Here is an 18,545-nt window from a genome sequence, read left to right on the forward strand (position 1 = left end):
CAAAAGTGAGCAGACGTGCTTTCAATAACAAAACACGCGTTTAGATTGCGTTGTAGCTCCACCGCACAGAAACCGGTTTAAGAACGGTTCTTGGCGATCAAGACCGGAGTGTTTAAACCCGTACCTGCTCAATAGAAACGGGCCCTTAATATTCGGGCAACTTTTGACGAGTATTGGTACGTTCAATAACTGTATGGCGTTGGACGTACGCATCATAATACGTCTAGTTGCGTCACTCGTCGAGGTGCGTCACTGATACTGTGGGAATTGACCAATCACAAACGACAGTTCGAATAATCTATAGCTTGTGATTTTCCACTTTCATGTTTCCATCTTCCAAACACTCTCTACGCATGCGTATAAGCGGACGCTATCGATTTGCGCAAACGAATTCGCCTAGTGGAAAATCGGGTTTACGTTGCGTCTAGGTCCTTGCGTTGCGTCTAGGTCCTTGTGGGAACCAAGTAGACGCCTGAGTTTCATCAGTACTCTTCTTGTGAGGGAAATTAAATGATTATTATTAATAATTAAGACATAAAATCTGTGTAAATAAATAACAATATTTGAGAGCCTTGTTCACTAAGAGTGTTTATACATGCAATGTATGTCAAACTCCCAAAAGGCCCGTCCGAATAATAAAGTCTCATGGTGTTTAAATACTTCATCATCGAACATTATGCACCTGCAAGTCACCCACAACAAATGTCATAATAGATCGTATGTAACAGTGTATATGGTTTTGCGCTTTAAGCTTGGTTCCCACTAGAACGTAACGCAGGGACGTAAACGCAAAACAAGCGAGTAACCAATGACAAAAGCGACAGTCAGTTCTGATAATCCATTGCTTGTGTTTGGTCAAATTACTTGCGTTGCGCTTACATCCTTGCATTGCGTCCTAGTGGGAACCAAGCTTAAGCCAAAAACTTAAGCTCTGTCTACACTATCAAACTAGTTTAAAAAAAAAAAAGTGTGATGTGCCCAAATATGGTAGTGACATGACGTCATAATTTTTTGTCACATAAAGTGTGATAGTGTAGACAAAACGTAAGGCTTAATAAAACAACGTTTTTATCTTATAAAATGGCAAAGATATTTGCTTATTATGAAAACTTATCACTAACTTTTAACATTATAATTAGACATACACTTTGTTTTACAAGTATCATAATAATTGTGCCTACTAGATAGGTTATATTTTGCACAATGTGTCGATATCTGTCTGACATTCAATGGACGTGTATCGAATATCTGACAAAACCTTTGCGATTATATCATCCCTCTTTCACTGTTTGTTTAACTAAAAGATTCTAACAGCTGACAGATTCTGTACATCTACGTCTAACCGTCATCGAACAGCGTAAATCCGCATGAACTTTGACCCAGCCAACGGGAACTCACTCGGTTGTCCGGGTGACGAACATAGCTGACATTCATAGAATGTGAGTATATGATCTGCGGGCGAAAAGTTATTCGCTTCATGCTGAGATGAGAAATTGTCCGAATGCAGAAACATCACTACCAGTCAGTGTCTACAGTCATATGAGCAATCATTACCGTATTTTCAATCAGAAAAATATTATAGAGTAACGAGGTCGTCACCGCGGTGTTTTTATTATCGCCGCCGCGTTTTATTATACGCGACGATATTAAAATAGGGACGATAAGATAACTAAATTTGCTGCTGGGAGATGTGAGCAATTGTCATGATCGATCATTATATTTTTCTGACTACCGTGAACATTATTTGAACTGTCACTAGACAAGGCACGACGATAATACTGTTATCAATGCAAAACAAAAAAACTCAAAAATATTAGGCCTATACAATACTGAGGGATGACTAACAGACGACTACAATCCCGAGTATGACATCTTATGACAACATTTGTTCCTCTATCTCAGTCCGATACTAGCACCTTTTAATTCCCCTTTATTCATTAAGCTATTTAATTTATAACTGCAAATTTGTACGAACAAAATCATTATAAGATGGTGCCCGTCACCCCCCCCCCCCCCACCCCTTATACAAAATATCTGGATTTTCGCATGAGAATATCCCTGTCATTAAGCCTAGCATTTTACGTCAAGTCCCTGGGAAACGAAGCTGATCATTGGCATTCCAAATCGGATGTTATGTCTGTCGAAACACCATTTAGGCCTACGCTTCATTTGATGAGATTGTCATTCCAAACATGTTCTGCATTTCCAACAATTCTAGACCGTTGAAAGGATGACAATTAGCCCATATGATGATATTCATTCTTTACATTGCTGAAGATACCCAGTTTGATAGTAGGCCTACTTCATCATATACTAGTACGTTCAAACACCGAAGTGCGGCCTTCGTACACACGGGCTTGCAATTTTACGCTTTAGTCTTTTTTTTGTGACGACGCCAGTCGGAGGCCTACGTAACAAGCGCGTCCAATAAATTAATACAATTTTGTATGTGCAACACCTCCCACTTTGCGGCTTCTTTGATGACGCGCGATATCAAGCGCGCGCGCGTTCGACAAAGTGATATAGCCTTTGTAAGCCGCTTCCACCGCGTCCAAATACGGATAAAAACGCTTTTGTACGCGCGCGTCAACTTTGTATCGTTTCGCGTCGCGTATTCATCAGATCAAAGTACAGTTATATTTACCGCTAATAGCGTATCTAGGCAGCCATATTTATTCAGTTGCTTCTTTAAATTTCTATCAATTACTTGTCAGAAGGTTAAAGGAATCAATTTCTGCGAATTACTTGATCAGATATCTTAATCAATAAAGTTGTAATAACAATAGTAATCAGAAAGAATTACACTGTACAAATATGTGACCTTGACCATTAAGGTCAATTATGAGATTAATATCTGCATAGTACGTCGTAATGCGTCACTAATGCTTGATTCCCACTAGAGACGCAACACGAAGACGGAGCGCAACGTAAGGTAGTTGACCAATCACAAGCGATGAATCATTCGAACTGTCGCTTGTCATTGGTCAACACGCTTGCGATGCGTTTACGTTCTTGCGTTACGTCCTAGTGGGAACCAAGCTTAAAGCGTGGTTATACACAACGCAAGGACGCAGAGCGAGTTGACCAATCAACGCGAGTGTTCGAATAATCCATCGCTTGTGATTGGTCAATAACTTTTCGTTGCGTTACGTCCTTGCGTTGCGTCCAAATGAAAATCAAGCTTAAGAAAGGCGCACGTTCGCTTCATTGATTGGCGATAGTAGTAGCGTATTTTTATACAGATTTTTTTTACGGACAAAAATATGCTCTACTGCGTCACTATATGTGTACCTCATACATGAGGTACATGGGTTTACATTTTTAAAAGTAGGCCTAATTGTATTTTCAAGTAGGAGAATTTTAAGTGGGGATACTGGGTGTAAACCATTTGATATTATTTCAATATTTTGGATCGGGGTTAGTGAAAATAATGTGGGGTATAATGTGTTCAAACTTCAGGAAATGTGTAGGAGGGCCTTCCGATATGGATATGCATCATACCCGTTTAGTTATGTAAGTCTGCAGACTGATGATGTCCGCGGGCGATGCATGCGCGGCGCATCGATCTTCACAACTGCACACAAATTGCGTGGTTAATAAAAAGGTGCTTTCATACGGGTTGAGTTTTTACTACAGGTGCATCCGATCGAACATATTACGTCATTGTTTGGCCAGTGTAAACATACTATATACTACTCGTCTTTATTACTACTGGACAATCCGTAAATAGTTTAAACAAAATTATAAGGGAATTTGTTAAGCATAATTGTTACAAATTAAATGACACTATTATAAATCGTATTTCAATAGAACCCGTATTAAATGGGACACATTTACTCGTTCGGAAGTGTCCCCTGCATAGGAATTCAAGAATGGGTCTAGATCAACATACAAAGAAATGTTATTTCCACTGTTGACAGATAGGTATCGCACACATGAATTGTAACCCAAACAATTTTTACATGAACTCATAATAATCGAACACCATTCAAACAGCCGACAACTGTTTTCATAGCGAACATTGTTCACACAAACGCAAACAAAACGATGTCCCATATACGCATTCATTTAAACATGTTATGATTGTCTGCCGTCAAGGAGCGATTGTTTTACGCGCCTTTTCTGCATTCTTGCTAACATCGCTTCGTTAAGTCTAGTAACCAAGACGATAGAATTCTTCTCTCATCTCTTAAACTTCCATGGTGTCAGAAGTAAAACGAAATAATATAGGCCTAATAAGAAAGACTTAGGAATGCACAAAGCTGTGTTCTTAAGTCAATGAGTATAGACTTAAAGAAGGAAAATTTGTATATCTAATGTTCTATAGATTAGTTTGATAAAGCGAATACAGAGCGATGGATTCGGTGGTGTAAAAGCGGCTCAAGTATTACTTGATTTAAATACCGACAGATCAGAAGTATCATCAGACGATTTTTTGAGTATCATTACAAAAAGGTAGTGTTTAAAACCGGCACTTCTATACAGGACATTGACTTACTTAAAACACAATAGATTTTGTATCCCTATTTATTATGTATATGACGTAATCTACATAAGATGACTTCTATACACGCAGATGCGTACACATACTTATTAATTATGACTCTAGTGTATGCCTATTTATACGCGCGCGTACAAATGTTGATAGTCGCATGTATGTATTTTATACGCGCGCGTACAAAATACATACTTGTAACTATCAACATTAGTACGCGCGCGCGTGTAATAGTTACAAGTATTTGTTCGCGCGCGTACTAATGCTGATAGTCACAAGTATATGTTTGTACGTGCGCGTACTAATGTTTATATTCACAGGCATGCATTTATCATACGCGCGCGTCGATTGTGATAACCTGATTTAAAATGCATAACAAAAACAAAAAGAAGACACGTGTTCACGCTCATACAAAATATTTATTATTGTAAGCTTCTAAGAAACATATCAACAGAAACAAAACAATAAAAGATAATAATAATAATACCAATAATTAGATTCATCATTGCATCCCTTTCCGACACAGTCACGCGCTCATGTCAATCAAGAAAAGAATATCTTTACAACAGTTCAAATAAAAAAGGATTAATTTGACAGAATAACGAGTTACAAGATGGACATGGAATGCACCCTTTAATCTTTGAATCAACACAGTCACGGCAAATAGAACACAACATAACATCGTAAGGCTTGGTTTTGACTAGATCAAACACATTTGTGGCGAGCGCAGTATATTATTCTTACGTGCTACGCTCTACGCTGTATTTTGTGGAAGTAGATGACAAAGTGATTGGCTGTACACACGGCAGTTCAAAAATACATTCTACGGGCCATAGTATTATTCCCACAATATATAAATCAAATGTTCAAAAAGTACGCTGAAATCATGAGACAACGTTAACATAGTCGTGATATAGTGTTGATAGGTAGCGTTAACTTGGTGGTTAACAAGTAGTGGTAGCGTTAACTTAGTAGTGGTAGCGTTAACTTAGCAGTTGTACCGTTAACTTAGTGAGTAGCGTTGAATTACTCCATACGTTAACTTGAAGATAAGTAGTGGTAGCGTTAACTTAGTAGTGGTAGCGTTAACTTAGTAGTGGTAGCGTTAACTTAGTAGCGGTAGCGTTAACTTAGTAGTGGTAGCGTTAACTTAGTAGTGGTAGCGTCAACTTAGTAGTGGTAGCGTTAACTTTGCAGTGGTAGCGTTAACTTAGTGGTAGCGTTAACTTAGTAGTGGTAGCGTTAAATTACTCTATGCGTTAACAGTAGTGGTAGCGTTTACTTATGGTAGCCGCTAACTAATGCTTGGTTCTCACTAGAAACGCAACACAAGAACGTAACGCGCGCAACGTAAGTGAGTTGACCAATCACAAGTGATGGATTATTCGAACATTGGTCAACTTGCTTGCGTTGCGTTTACGTCCTAGTGAGAACCAAGCTTTAGCAGTTGTAGCGTTAAATTAGTAGTGGTAGCGCTGTCTTGGTATTGTACTGTTAGCGTTATGGTATACTAATATAACGTAGTATTAACACAGTCAAGATTCAAGTTTTTAAGACGCACTTCACGTATTTGCCATTTGGTTTTAAACAGCTGTTAAAGTACCGAATACAAGTGTTTGAAAGTTGAATAACATCCTCCAAGCATAGATACATTCAATTAGTTGATTAGTGGGCCTTTAGTAATAGTCTTGTCTTCTTCTTATATGATCCGTTTTCGTGGGTTTCAGATCCGGATCCGTTATACCATTGATCTAATAACAGCATACACGATCATAATTCCCGATTGTTTGGACTTCACATAAATTTACCTTTTTCATAAAATTCGCCGGAAGGAAAGTTCACTTTTGTAACACATCTTCATTTAATGTTTTCTTTACGTTTAACATGAATGTTCATGTTTAGAGACATCGCCATGAGGATTGAGATGTCCGTAATTTGGTAGAGTTAGGCTACATATTTTGTAGGTTTAAACTATCAAGAATAAATAGAATGAAATCTATGTGGATAGTTTGTAACAGATTTCGTAGCAACAGGTTTTAATATCCTCGGTACAGGAGGAAGGTGTGGAAAAAAGTCTGCATGATGTTCATTCAAGGGAGGGAGCGAAAGTCCTACAGGCGGCCAATGCCTCGTCGACCCGGGCACAGAAAGCCCGTTCGGCTGGTGGTGGGGTAACGGATGATGTCCATGAAAAGCTGGCCTAGCAAACCAGTTCGGTTGCTCAGTGTCACAAAGAAGTGATGAACATTTACAATTTGGCATGTGGCAGCCATTTAAATCAGGTCTTCCTACAGTGTTAATCGCTAAACGGTCCTCAAAATGAGAAGTTGACGGTAAAGTGTTAAATGCTGCCATCCCGTATGGAACGCCCATTAACGGATGATGGGGTGTGGGGAGTTGCTGTGGAAAACAAGGAATTGTTGATACGGGTGGATAAATTACACCCTTCTCGTGAAATGAATCCTTCCTAAAAAAGTTTGCGAAATTATGTTTCTTCATTGTCATCACATTCGGTAAACTATCAAATAACGATATATCGATCTTTGTCTTGTGATTTTCACTTTCTGTCGGTTCCTTCCAAAATGAAGCCGGTAACTGTCTCTTTCTCATTGGAACGGCGTTTTCACAATGTTTATCCTCATCTTTACCCAAAATATCGGTAGAATTAAATTCTTTATACGTTAAATCACCCGTAGATTTACTTACGCACGCGTAAGGTCGCTTACGGGGCTTCATGTGCATACTGGCCTCCGATAAACTGGATAAACTTTGTAGATGTGTTCTAGAAGTTCGCTTAGGAAAAACAGCTAAATCCGATGCGATGTCTCCAGCGTTTGGCGACTCCATACCGTGACGGTAACCGACGGGGATTTCCTGTGAAGGGGGTAACGCCATCGAGTGATCGACCTGGCCGGGTCCAAATCGTTTTAACTGCTTTTGTAAGTATTTCCTATGATCCACCAATTTCTTACAGGGAGCAGATTTATCCAAAGCTGCTTTGATATCACAAGAAGCAGAATTCACAAAGTTCAAAAGCGTCTTCACGTCTCCTCCTTCGGACTGCATTTGTGTAGGCCTATTGTTCCCAAGTGTACTCTCGTCATCAGAGTCATTTCGACGCCGCACAATATCAACGTTTATGTCACTCTCTACCAGCTTTCCTTGTGTCATATTTGGTCAGGTCCCGCTGCGAAGGAGGGCTTAGAAATGAAGTTACAGTACCGCTAAGCAAGTCGGCCTGCTGGAAAGTAATAACACAACAACTGTTAAGAAAATGATAACGAGCGCTGATTGGTTGAACAAAAGTGAGCACGTGCTAGAAGCCGGTGAAACGCGTTCGTCACAGCAGGACAAACGCTTGATAGCGTCTCACTTTTGTGACATGATAAAAGTGACTGGCATACGGCACACGGGCCGTTTTATTTGGAATTCAATTAGGATATATGTTACACACCTGAGAATTGCTCTTATAACTTTGTAATACGTCTAAGTATTAGATTTATCTCGTGTTAATAGTGATGATAAGACGGCTAATCTATTTGATACACCGACAACTGCTGTTGATATACCGGACATTTTAATTTATATAACGCAATACAATGTAAGCCTATATACAATCAATGATCAATGACCATTATCAATTAAAAACTAGGCCTGCTGGTCATAATTATTGCAAAAGTTATTAAAACAATTAAAATATTGAAGTCTCGATTCCTATGGCCTTATTTTCACCAGTCACACTTTAATGCTTGGTTCCCACTAGAGACGTAACACAAGGACGTAAACGCAACGTAAGTGAGTTGACCAATCACAAGCGATTGATTATTCGAACTTGTCATTGGTCAACTCGCTTACGTTGCGTTTACGTCCTTGCGTTACGTTCTAGTGGGGAACCAAGCTTAAGTGAGATATTTAAAGACAATCATTTAGATGGCTGAGAACTTTTAATATTATAATAGAAGTTTTCCCCATTCTATACAAAGAATAAAACCAATGATTGTTCTATGTACTTACCATGTACACAAATTAGAATGATCATTATGATGTCTCGTCATTAACATCCTCTTCGTAAAAGTATTATTAAACTATTCGCAAAATAATACCGTACGTCTACTTTGGAAACAGTCACATGACCTATATCAGACGCTGTCTTACGTATAAATACATCGAACTCAATGCGTATGTCGGCATGGTCTACTACTGTAACAATCCTTTTCAAATAACCGTAGGCCTAACAATTATAGGAAATATGATTATTCGTTATCCATGGAGATCGGTCCTACTGCTAAAATATCTGAAACAGCCCTTGTCGTCCCGGGTATCAATGCAGTCACATAACAGACAACGAGTAAACAATTGTGAAAATAGATTCGTTACCACCCCTTAACAATCGGCTACAATCCTAAATAAACACCATATTACAATTATTGTTGCACTAGTGTTTACAGTGTGTCAATATCGAACCAGAATAAAAGTTGTCTTTATTTTACAGAATATCTTTTTGTGTTTGTTCTCCTTTAAATCTGTTCGTTTAGCCGGGCTCTCGTGGGAGTGCCAGGCTCTCGTGGGAGTGCGTGTACATACGGTGAATATACGTTTAAATGGAAATATCTCCCCCAGACTACTGGTCATGATTATGACATGCATGAATGTAATAGACTAAAGCCCTGTCTTACACTTACACAAATGTATCCGTATCCATATATGGACATGATAATGTCGTATCACTACCACATTTGGGCATATAACTACCATACATGAGCACATCAGACTTCTTTTGTCAAACTTTGATAGTGTAGTCAGAGCTTAAGCGAGTTTAAAGAGATCATGATTCTGACGAGAATAGTGTGCCCTCACGATAACAGTGTGTTCACAGTTAATCAATGAACAATTATTCGTCCATCTTTATTTTATGATGAACTTTATCGCAATGAATCTTTGACTAACTCATTTTTAAACACATTTTAATTTCAGACATTTGTTCTAAAACTGAAGTAATTCGGCGTTAAGCTCTGTCTACACTATCAAACTTTATGTGACAACAAATGAGATGTGCCCATATAATGATGTCATATCACTACCATATTTGGGCATATCGCCACCATATTTGGCCACTCACATTTTTGTGTCAAACTAGTTTAATAGTGTAGACAGAGCTTCAGTCTCTGGCACTACCATCAAAGATAGTCTTTGCTACCATTGGTATGAAAAGAAAAAGTTGATAACTCATAGAGGGCGCCATGATACTTAAGCAGTACATCATAGGTTAAAATATTATTATAGGTTATGTATTATTATTAAAATAATCGTTATTTACTATTACAATTACTGTTGAGATATAATTAACTATTATATTATATTTATTATTTTATTTATTTTTTTTATGTATTATTGTTTGTATTATCCCACGTTTACTACGAAATGTTGATTTTAATGTAAATCTAAAAATGAACAGATTCAACAAAAGCATTACATGCGAAAAGAAACAAAACTGAGTGTAAATGGCTACAATTCTTTATTTACCTTTTTTAAAGTAGGCCTACTTTGGTACAATTCGGAACTATGTACATAATAATGAACACAATTGGTGGTGTGTTAAACAGCTCAATTTGAAAACCGCAATTTTGGCATCCGTGTATTTTTATCATGACCAGTCGTTGAATATTTTATCTAAAAGTATAGAATTGAGGGAGATGGTGAACCGCGATGAATTGTCTTGTTTAACCTATAGGAGCGCGAACATGATTGGCTAGAGCACCGTGGTGGGCTCACGACAATTTACCGTCTGCCTGGAGCTTTACTCCTCTCAAAATCGGTGCAATAATAGTAAATAAAGTATAGTATACGCCAGTATTAGGCTATATTGTTGAGAAAACGTAGGAAAATTAGCGTCCCCAATGATATATTATGATCATAATACCTAATACAAAAATGTAGACTGTTCACCATTTCCCTCATTGTAAGGTAATCATAAACAAGATCCGAGTTTTCGAATTGATAGCAACCTCCAATTCTGATTCCAACTATCTTTTATAAATTACTTTATAAACCAATATGAGGTCAAACCATTTATTGACCTTTCACTTGAACTTAACCCTATAGTTACAAAATCATAAAAGTTTAGTCCGGTGTAACGGACGTGACAAAACATATGCACGTAATTTGATTACATACGGGGTACATACTACAACAAGCAATACATTGTTTTTCAAAAACAAACAAAAAACATCCGTAAGTATTTCTCCAAATTTAACTTTATGACCGTATCATAAATCTGGGAAAAACGTAACTGTATAATTCAGTTTTTTTTTTAACCATAAAAAAAAATCTTTGTAAAACAATTCCTAATTACAATAAATATACTGTAAAAGTTAAAACTAAAACGAAAAAAAAGCTAAGCGTTTGGCACATAGTTCTAAGCGAACATCACTAAGAATAAAATATAGAAACGGTAGACAAGGTAACTGAACAACGACGCTCGAAAATAAAACTAAATTCGTTAATTATTATCAAACATAATTAAATAGGCCTAAATACATGAAGCATAATTGTTATTGCTTTGGCATTGTTAATTTAAGGGAAGATATACGTTTTAATGTAAAGTAAAATGACCAGAAATAATATAGGTATGTATTGAAATTAATGTGTTAATGGATGACTATTTAAAAAAATGATTATGAATGATGATGACACTAATATTATTGATGACATGATGACGTTACTGTTGATGACGACATCGATTATTGTTGATGACGTCATTGCTATAGAATGATGTTGATACCGACATCGATAATGTTGTTAATGATGTTATTATTAATGTTGTTGGTGGCATATTGGTAAGTTTTCGATGATAATGACGACAACACTGATGATAAATGATGATAGATGGTGTTAATTACGAACTGATAATGTTTTTGAAGTTTATTTTAAAGATTTCTAAACTTAGGTGGACCAGATTCTCGGTGCTGTATCTCCACATATTACAATAGTTGCGCAGTATCATAGGCAAAGACAGTAATACAGGATCATGACGTGATGGCCCTATATCATGGCTTAGGTTAGGGCCCATTACCATGCGTCACATGCGAAAAACACATTACCACGGATTACCTATGATACAGGGTGAGGGGGTGAGGGGGTGAGGGGAAGGTGGCGAGTTACAATACCGAGAATCAGCTGACCAACTGGTGACAATTTCACAATATTTTTGTTTTCTTGGATAAAGCTGCGATTGATTTGGCCGCGTTCTATATACATCGGCCGCTTTACATTAAAAAATTAGTTCGGCAGCATCTCACATCGCAGCATCTCTATTTCTTACAAAACTTGTTGAATGAATATATTGTATTAAAGCAATAATTTTCAGAGCAAAAATATCAAAATATACAATTTATGTGGTTTTAGACTATTTCAGTCTAGTTTTTGGTTCTCAAGATTCGACAAAAGGTCAGCAAAAGCTTATGAAAAATACATTTTAAAATACATTAAATAACGGTGTAATTTCTTCATTACACAAAACAAAAATAATTTACGAATCAAAGTCTGAATCCATCCTCTGACATAAGTTACGACACAACGACGCCATTTTGAAGATTACGAAGATTTTCCACCATTGTTTCCATATACAGTGTCTCTTAATTTAATCATCTCTTCTTTCAACGCCGCTAACTCAATTCTCAATCGCATGTTCTCTTGTTCAAGTAACGCCGCTCTAATAGCTATTTGGTCCTCTTTGGCCCTCCTTGCATCCCTTGACCGCTTCGCTGCTTCGTTGTTCTTCCGCCGCCTCTCCCAATAAGTATCATCCTTCATGTGGTGTTCTTCTGTTGAGGGCTTTCTCTTTTTCGCTTTCTTTTTCTGAGTGTCGTCTAACCCATGTGGGTATAACTCATTAATGTCGTCTTTGTATGAGTCGTTCCCGTCACTGGTTAGCCCGTCCTCGTCCACTCCGTTCTCGGTTTTAACCTTTCCATCACCGTTCTCACTTTCCCGCTGCCGAAGCTTGTCTGCTTCTGTCGCTAACGTCATCAGGTGATGTGTACTCGAAACAGGCGTGCCATTAGGAGACGAACTTATGGTGTTGTTTATTCGTAGCGGTAGCGGAGACGATGCATGTAGTTTCCCGCCAAGGGCGTATCCTCCTAACGAAGGCAGACTAGGCAAGAAATCACGACCAGTGGTGTAAGCTTTGAATGGCCGCATCTGTTTACCGTCTGCGCTGTGCTGCAGTAAATGCGACACCAGCTGAGATTGGTCTGGACTTTGGTAGAGTATGCCACCGGAGAATTGAATAGAAGACATTCCTGGGGGTAACCCACCGATAAATGGAGAAAACTGCAATGGTTTATTCGGGATCGCCTTGGACGTCGAATCTGATTTTGAAGCGTTCGCGCCTTTTTTAGAATAGTCAACAGGCTGATCGTCCTTAAGTGGACTCGTAGATGTCGGACTAGGTCCTTCATCAATTTTCAAAGTATTTGAATCGTCATCATCAATGACGTCATTATTTTCTTCTTTATTATTATCCTTTTTACTACAATTGTTTTCATTATTCAATGGTTCATGTGCAGAAATATCGGTATCAACATCAGACAAAGTTTTGTCCTTAACAGAAGATGAAAGATCGTCTGCAGTGGGCTTGTCGTTCGGTTCATCGGTACTCGCCATTTTGTTTCTCTCTTTTTCTATATCCGATTGCCTGCAAAACAAACCAAATATTCGTTATAAGATGGCCCTTTTACCAGGCTACTTGTTACTGTAGTCTTGCTAGCCGTGCTCATTATTGAGTAAGGTGACGTCATCATTGTCTGGTTGACTATGCATAGCATTTGTGCAAGACCAGAAATATGTATGTGCTTGGCATGCATTAAACCTGTAGTATATTTCTTTTTTCCCATTACAGATTAATTTCTTAATTACATTTGAATAGATAAATAGCATGTAACTCGAAATCTTATAGGTGCTCTCCTCCCAACATGAGAGAACCTATAAGATTTCTTCTATTGTTAGGAGAAATCTTTGCTGCTCTGATCTCCTCCTGTCTGGAGAGATCTTAGAGAGCACTTATAAGATTTCTCCTCTTATCAGGACGGAGATATCTTACTAGGTGCTCTGATTTCCTGTAGTGGAGGAGAGATCCTCCTGTTGGGAGAACACCTATAACATTTCTCCTCTTGTCAGAGGGAGTTATAGGTGCTTTCCTCTAAACAGTAGAGCTCCTATAAGATTTCTCCTCTTGGTAGGGGGAAATATCTTAGGTGCTCTAATCATTTCTGGAGGAGAGATCTTATAGGTGCTCTCCTCCAGACAGGAGAGCACCAATTCAGAGTAGATGAAGACAACTTGGTCTCATTGATACTGTTTTACTAAATAGGTTACAACTATAGGCTTATATAATTATAAGTAATGTAGGCTACATTATACACTTTGGCTATCTGTTCTCTGAATCTGAATACTTGTACCATCCAGATCATTATTGTCTACATAAAGTACACTTGCATTACAGTAGTAGTCTACTTTAGCCTACTATACTATACACTCTTACTCTACTCTACTGTAGGCCTCCGTGGCGTGCCTATTCAATTGTAGATTGTATGAAGCAGGACAGATATTTGCATTGACCTTATTGACTACTACGAGAGTCGCAAACTGACTAAAATGCTCATTGCAATAAAACATTATTTCTATGTTAAAACAGTGAAAAACCTGTTACAAAGACGATTAAGTTAGGCCTACACTCCACGGAAATTACACGGTCCACACTCGCGGCAGCAGCCAACGAGACGTTTTGTTGGCGCATGCCTGTTTAGTCGAACGGCTGCTGCGGCTGTTACATAATATTACGCAAACGTTCCAAGGTATACTACACAACAATGAAGGATTTTTAGAATTCAAGGTAATTTCTACTCTCATTCAATTACCAAGGAATGGTGCTTGAAAATATTGAGACAAAACTTGTACCAACGCAATTTCTTGAAAATTAAGCTAAAATAGCCAAATAATGGATTGAGACACACCCTTACGTAACCATCGGTACACACAAAAAACAGACGACCTTTTTACGATTAGGAAAACCCCAGTTGTAATTAAATGTGGTAAAATGTGGATAAATTCAACCTAACATAAATAATTCCTTACTTATGATCAAATTATATATTTTACGTACCTTACGTATTGCTGTACAATTGTAAAAACATGAAAAAATGAACAAAAAAATCGGTTTTAACGCATTCAAAACGTGTGATTAATCTCTGTAGAGCTGAAACCATACACAGCGCCAGGGAAGGATGACCTTAACGTGAACTCGTGAATCAACAATAACAGTTGAGACGTACATGTGGTAAAGAAACTGGCCAATCAGAGTGTCCGGAACTGCAGCGATAACGGTTAAAATGCATATAACGGGATACTTGATTGGACATTCCTGAGTGATTGCGTAACGCCTCAAGCTAAACAGTAAAGGTGAATTAAGGACACTGTTCTGTTATAATTTCGAGGCTGAGTAATGCACTTACGATGAATACCGCGACAATCACGTAAGTCTTTCATCAACAAAACGAAACGCGGTTAGAAATTACTCAAGTACCGCCACGACATTATTATTAATAATAAAAGGAAGTAGATTTTGGGCCTAGAGGAATGTTTTTGATTTTAAAATAAATTGAATCCAATTAAAACTTCTACAATATTACAAATACATTATTTTTTGCACGCCGAGAAAGACATTGATAAACTGAAAAGTGTTCACAAAAGTAGTATAAAAGTAACAATTCAATGGGGAGCCATAAACAAATACAGTACAACAGTGGTAGATTCTATTAAAAAAAGAAACAAACCCATCGATTGGTTAAACTTTTTATTCTATCAACATCTAACCATTTTATACACATCTAACCATTTTATAGCTACATGATCCAACAGTAAGGAAGAAGTTTCTATGATAGTATGAATTGTGAAAATAGGGTTGTTATGACAAGGGTTACATTATGGGTCCCACCAGGGAAGAGTTTCACTTGCTCTACAGTATAAATTATATTTAAAAAGAGAATATTTTGCGAACTCCATTTTTATCAATAAAGGCCTACTTTTTCAAAAAAAAAGGAAAATAATTTATAAGCTAGGCCTGTAGATTTACAATAATGTCTGTATTCAATTGTCAAAATACAGTAACACTCATCCTTTGGGACACACCTCTATTAAGAACATGGGGCAATGTATATATTTTAACACTTCCTTATGGTTAATTTCTTGATGTCTGTTCAAGGGACACCTCTAAGGGGACACTTTATTGGGCCCCGAATGTGTCCTCTTAATACTAATAGAAGTTCTACTGTAGTATGTACTGGCTTATGATAAACACTGGAAAAAATGATTTTATTGATGAAAATGAGGTTGGCATTTTATTTCATAAAATGCTATTTTACTTTATATAGTTTAGGCTAGCATATTCATTATTTGAGTATAGTCCCACCCCAGGTCCCTGGGACTATGTACTCTGTCATATACAGTATGGTAATCACAGAGTTTTGCATGTGCATCTAATGTTCACATTTATTCATAAACAATTACTTTTTCTTTTTCACTACGTGTCCACAGTCATATTTCCCTCTCACAATTGTATGTTTTACTCCGGGCAAATCTTGTGTCCTTCCTCCCTCAACCAAAACAATATTATGCTCCTGTAAGTTATGCCCTTCACCAGGAATAAATGCAATCACTTCTTTTCCGTTGCTCAAGCGAACCTTGGCGCACTTTCTGTTTGCAGAATTGGGTTTTTTTGGTTTGCGAATCAACGTCTTTAATACGACACCTTTCATTTGGGGTCTAAAGTCCATCGGATGGTTTTTGTTTCGATCTGCTTTTTTTTTCTTGTAATTAAACGGTCCCCTTTGATGCATTTTAATCAATTCTGGATCTATCATCTCAAATGTTCTGGTTTGCATTACAGTCAACACTGGTGAAGGCAACTTAGATAGTATGCGATGACACACTCCTGAAAAATGATTTGAAACAAGATTTTTTATACAAGTCTTTATACTGTATGATCTATAGATCTCGACCACATAGCTGGCTATATATATATTATTATATATATATTGTAATACATATTACAATACTGTAACATTTAATATCCTAAAATACTATACTGCATTTAGTAAAAGGTGATGCATATACTGCTTTATACAGTACCTGGAAGTTGATGTGGTGTTGTATTGATACCCCTTAAAAGAGTATTTACAAATGTTCTTGTTCTAAACATTGTCTAAAAAAAAATCAAATGTACAAACAGGTTAAAGTATTAATAATACTTAATAGTTAATAGATGAGTGAGAAACAAAATAAACGTATTAAAAAATACAAAACTAACTAGCTAGCTAGTCCTACAACATACATGAGTGGAGTGTCGTTAGGGAACAGGTAAGCCCAATAACTATGTTTAGCAATAAGGCATATAATAGCTAGGCTAGGCCTATACCCCCCTCTCCTTCATGCTGCACCCCACGCACGGCGCAGCAGTTGAGTGGTACGGTGGTTTCCGGCGGGCTAGGCTAGGCCTGACCTAAACTAGGCCTAGAGGCTGGCCCTAGATAGCCTCTCTTTATAATAGAATTGGCTAGCAGCAGTAGATGAGTAAACACCACTACAATAATAAAATATATTATTAATAAACTTACAATTGATGGAAAATTTAAAAGGCAAAAAAACAAAACTGCATGCTTTAGCAAAAAACTATAGAGGACGCTCGACGACCTTATCTTGACACACAAGTTGTCTATAACTTTTTTAAAGAGAGTAAATCAGTTATATTTCACTTTTTCTGCTGTTACATATTTGATTAAATAAAATATAATACCTGAATAAAGTGGTAATTTATATTTAAATTCTTAAATAAAAATTAACTTGTATTTTCGGATATAAAATCTAATCTTATTATTCCACAAACGATCCGAGCAGCCGACACCAGTCATGCGAGCAACCATGACAACAACAAACAAAAAGCAAGCTTGGTATAAAGTTAAGCACCTGCGCTTGTATTGCTGTGGTTAGCAAGATTTTTGGGGACACCAACTACAACATCTAGCAAGGCCCAATCATCTGTTATTTGCATTTTAAAATGGCAAACAATTCAACCACAAATTCAAGGTACAGAATCGGAGGATTAGGCCTAGAGTGTTCGTAGTATCAACAGATACAGTATTTTTCTTTTTGTTAGGCCATATTATAATAGGCCTAGACTCGGTAATCACATACATTTGATTTGTTTTACGTTTGGTCATTTCAGGGTTCCAAAGTTTTCCAAGTTGCACCCAATTATGCCAAGACGGTATGTACCGGAGTGGAAGAACGATATGAAGAATAGAGAACTTATTGTAAAGGTACGTAGTAGGCCTACTAATACTACATTTCTTAAAATTTGTTTATCTTTTAATTATTTTATCACTACCAAATCTGTGATTATCTAACCGAATTTCTCCTTTTTTTTTTGTAGAACTGCGAAGCAAGCCAACTCGTCTCTAAAGGCCCACACGTAAAAAGCTTATATTTGGACAAACGAGAAAGAATGAATGAAGTCGAACCGAGGGAACGTGTGGAAGCCAAGAAACCGCAATTTGATCGTTACACAGCTCTTAGACCAGAGTTTGCAACAGTACAGTCCAAATATCAGAGTAGTTTGATGTTCAGGAGAGATGACATCTTTCAATAATGTTTGAATAAATTTTTAAAAATGGACATAATAAAGGTGCAAAAAACTATGTCTATTTTATGATGGTTTTTTATGTGCATTTTTTATACTATGCAAATTTGTAGTGCTAAATTATGTGTAAATGTACTGTTTTTTACCACCAGCCATAAGTATATTTTTCTAAAACAAGAATTCGGTGAAAATAAAGCTTATGTTTGCACACTCATTTTTGTAACATCATTAATTGTACTTTTATGGATTTGTAAAATGAATACGATAAAACAAGTATAGTTATAATATAATACAATAAAACCCTTTTTTTTGACAACCTATTTAGGGGATGCCCCTAATAAGGGAAAATTCCAT

At 37.2% G+C, this 18,545-nt stretch overlaps 4 protein-coding genes across 4 annotated transcripts; 1 reads left to right on the forward strand and 3 right to left on the reverse strand.

Moving 5' to 3' along the window:
- Positions 1-4,896: 4,896 nt before the first annotated feature.
- On the reverse strand, positions 4,897-7,746 carry LOC144852111 (uncharacterized). The gene has a single exon (XM_078709828.1). It carries the CDS (start codon positions 7,664-7,666, stop codon positions 6,470-6,472), a length of 1,197 nt encoding a protein of 398 aa, XP_078565954.1. The 5' UTR covers positions 7,667-7,746; the 3' UTR covers positions 4,897-6,469.
- A 2,261-nt stretch (positions 7,747-10,007) lies between these two features.
- On the reverse strand, positions 10,008-14,802 carry LOC144851530 (uncharacterized). The gene is made up of 2 exons (XM_078709043.1): positions 14,661-14,802; positions 10,008-13,193 (listed from the first exon to the last, which is right to left on the reverse strand). The coding sequence occupies exon 2, from the start codon at positions 13,160-13,162 to the stop codon at positions 12,089-12,091; it is 1,074 nt and encodes a 357-aa protein (XP_078565169.1). The 5' UTR covers positions 13,163-13,193; positions 14,661-14,802; the 3' UTR covers positions 10,008-12,088.
- Positions 14,803-15,333: 531 nt separating this feature from the next.
- Positions 15,334-17,241, reverse strand: LOC144851742 (small ribosomal subunit protein uS12m-like). Its single transcript, XM_078709339.1, has 3 exons — positions 17,170-17,241; positions 16,685-16,757; positions 15,334-16,487 (listed from the first exon to the last, which is right to left on the reverse strand). Exons 2-3 carry the CDS (start codon positions 16,752-16,754, stop codon positions 16,060-16,062), a joined length of 498 nt encoding a protein of 165 aa, XP_078565465.1. The 5' UTR covers positions 16,755-16,757; positions 17,170-17,241; the 3' UTR covers positions 15,334-16,059.
- A 236-nt stretch (positions 17,242-17,477) lies between these two features.
- On the forward strand, positions 17,478-18,396 carry LOC144852246 (sperm-associated microtubule inner protein 10-like). The gene is made up of 3 exons (XM_078710023.1): positions 17,478-17,638; positions 17,778-17,871; positions 17,985-18,396. The coding sequence occupies exons 1-3, from the start codon at positions 17,610-17,612 to the stop codon at positions 18,198-18,200; spliced, it is 339 nt and encodes a 112-aa protein (XP_078566149.1). The 5' UTR covers positions 17,478-17,609; the 3' UTR covers positions 18,201-18,396.
- The last annotated feature ends 149 nt before the right edge of the window (positions 18,397-18,545 follow it).

Source organism: Antedon bifida, chromosome 9 (assembly GCF_963402885.1).
Source record: "Antedon bifida chromosome 9, ecAntBifi1.1, whole genome shotgun sequence".
In the NCBI taxonomy this organism is placed as follows: Eukaryota; Metazoa; Echinodermata; class Crinoidea; order Comatulida; family Antedonidae; genus Antedon; species Antedon bifida.

Bases quoted from the DNA above. Each gene is read 5' to 3' on its own strand.
- LOC144852111 (XM_078709828.1), bottom strand. From the start codon at position 7,666: ATGACACAAGGAAAGCTGGTAGAGAGTGACATAAACGTTGATATTGTG.
- LOC144851530 (XM_078709043.1), bottom strand. From the start codon at position 13,162: ATGGCGAGTACCGATGAACCGAACGACAAGCCCACTGCAGACGATCTT.
- LOC144851742 (XM_078709339.1), bottom strand. From the start codon at position 16,754: ATGTTTAGAACAAGAACATTTGTAAATACTCTTTTAAGGGGTATCAAT. The intron at 16,488-16,684 runs GTACTGTATAAA...ATCATTTTTCAG, and splicing joins AACACCACATCAACTTCCAG to GAGTGTGTCATCGCATACTA.
- LOC144852246 (XM_078710023.1), top strand. From the start codon at position 17,610: ATGGCAAACAATTCAACCACAAATTCAAG. The intron at 17,639-17,777 runs GTACAGAATCGG...TGGTCATTTCAG, and splicing joins AATTCAACCACAAATTCAAG to GGTTCCAAAGTTTTCCAAGT. The intron at 17,872-17,984 runs GTACGTAGTAGG...TTTTTTTTGTAG, and splicing joins ATAGAGAACTTATTGTAAAG to AACTGCGAAGCAAGCCAACT.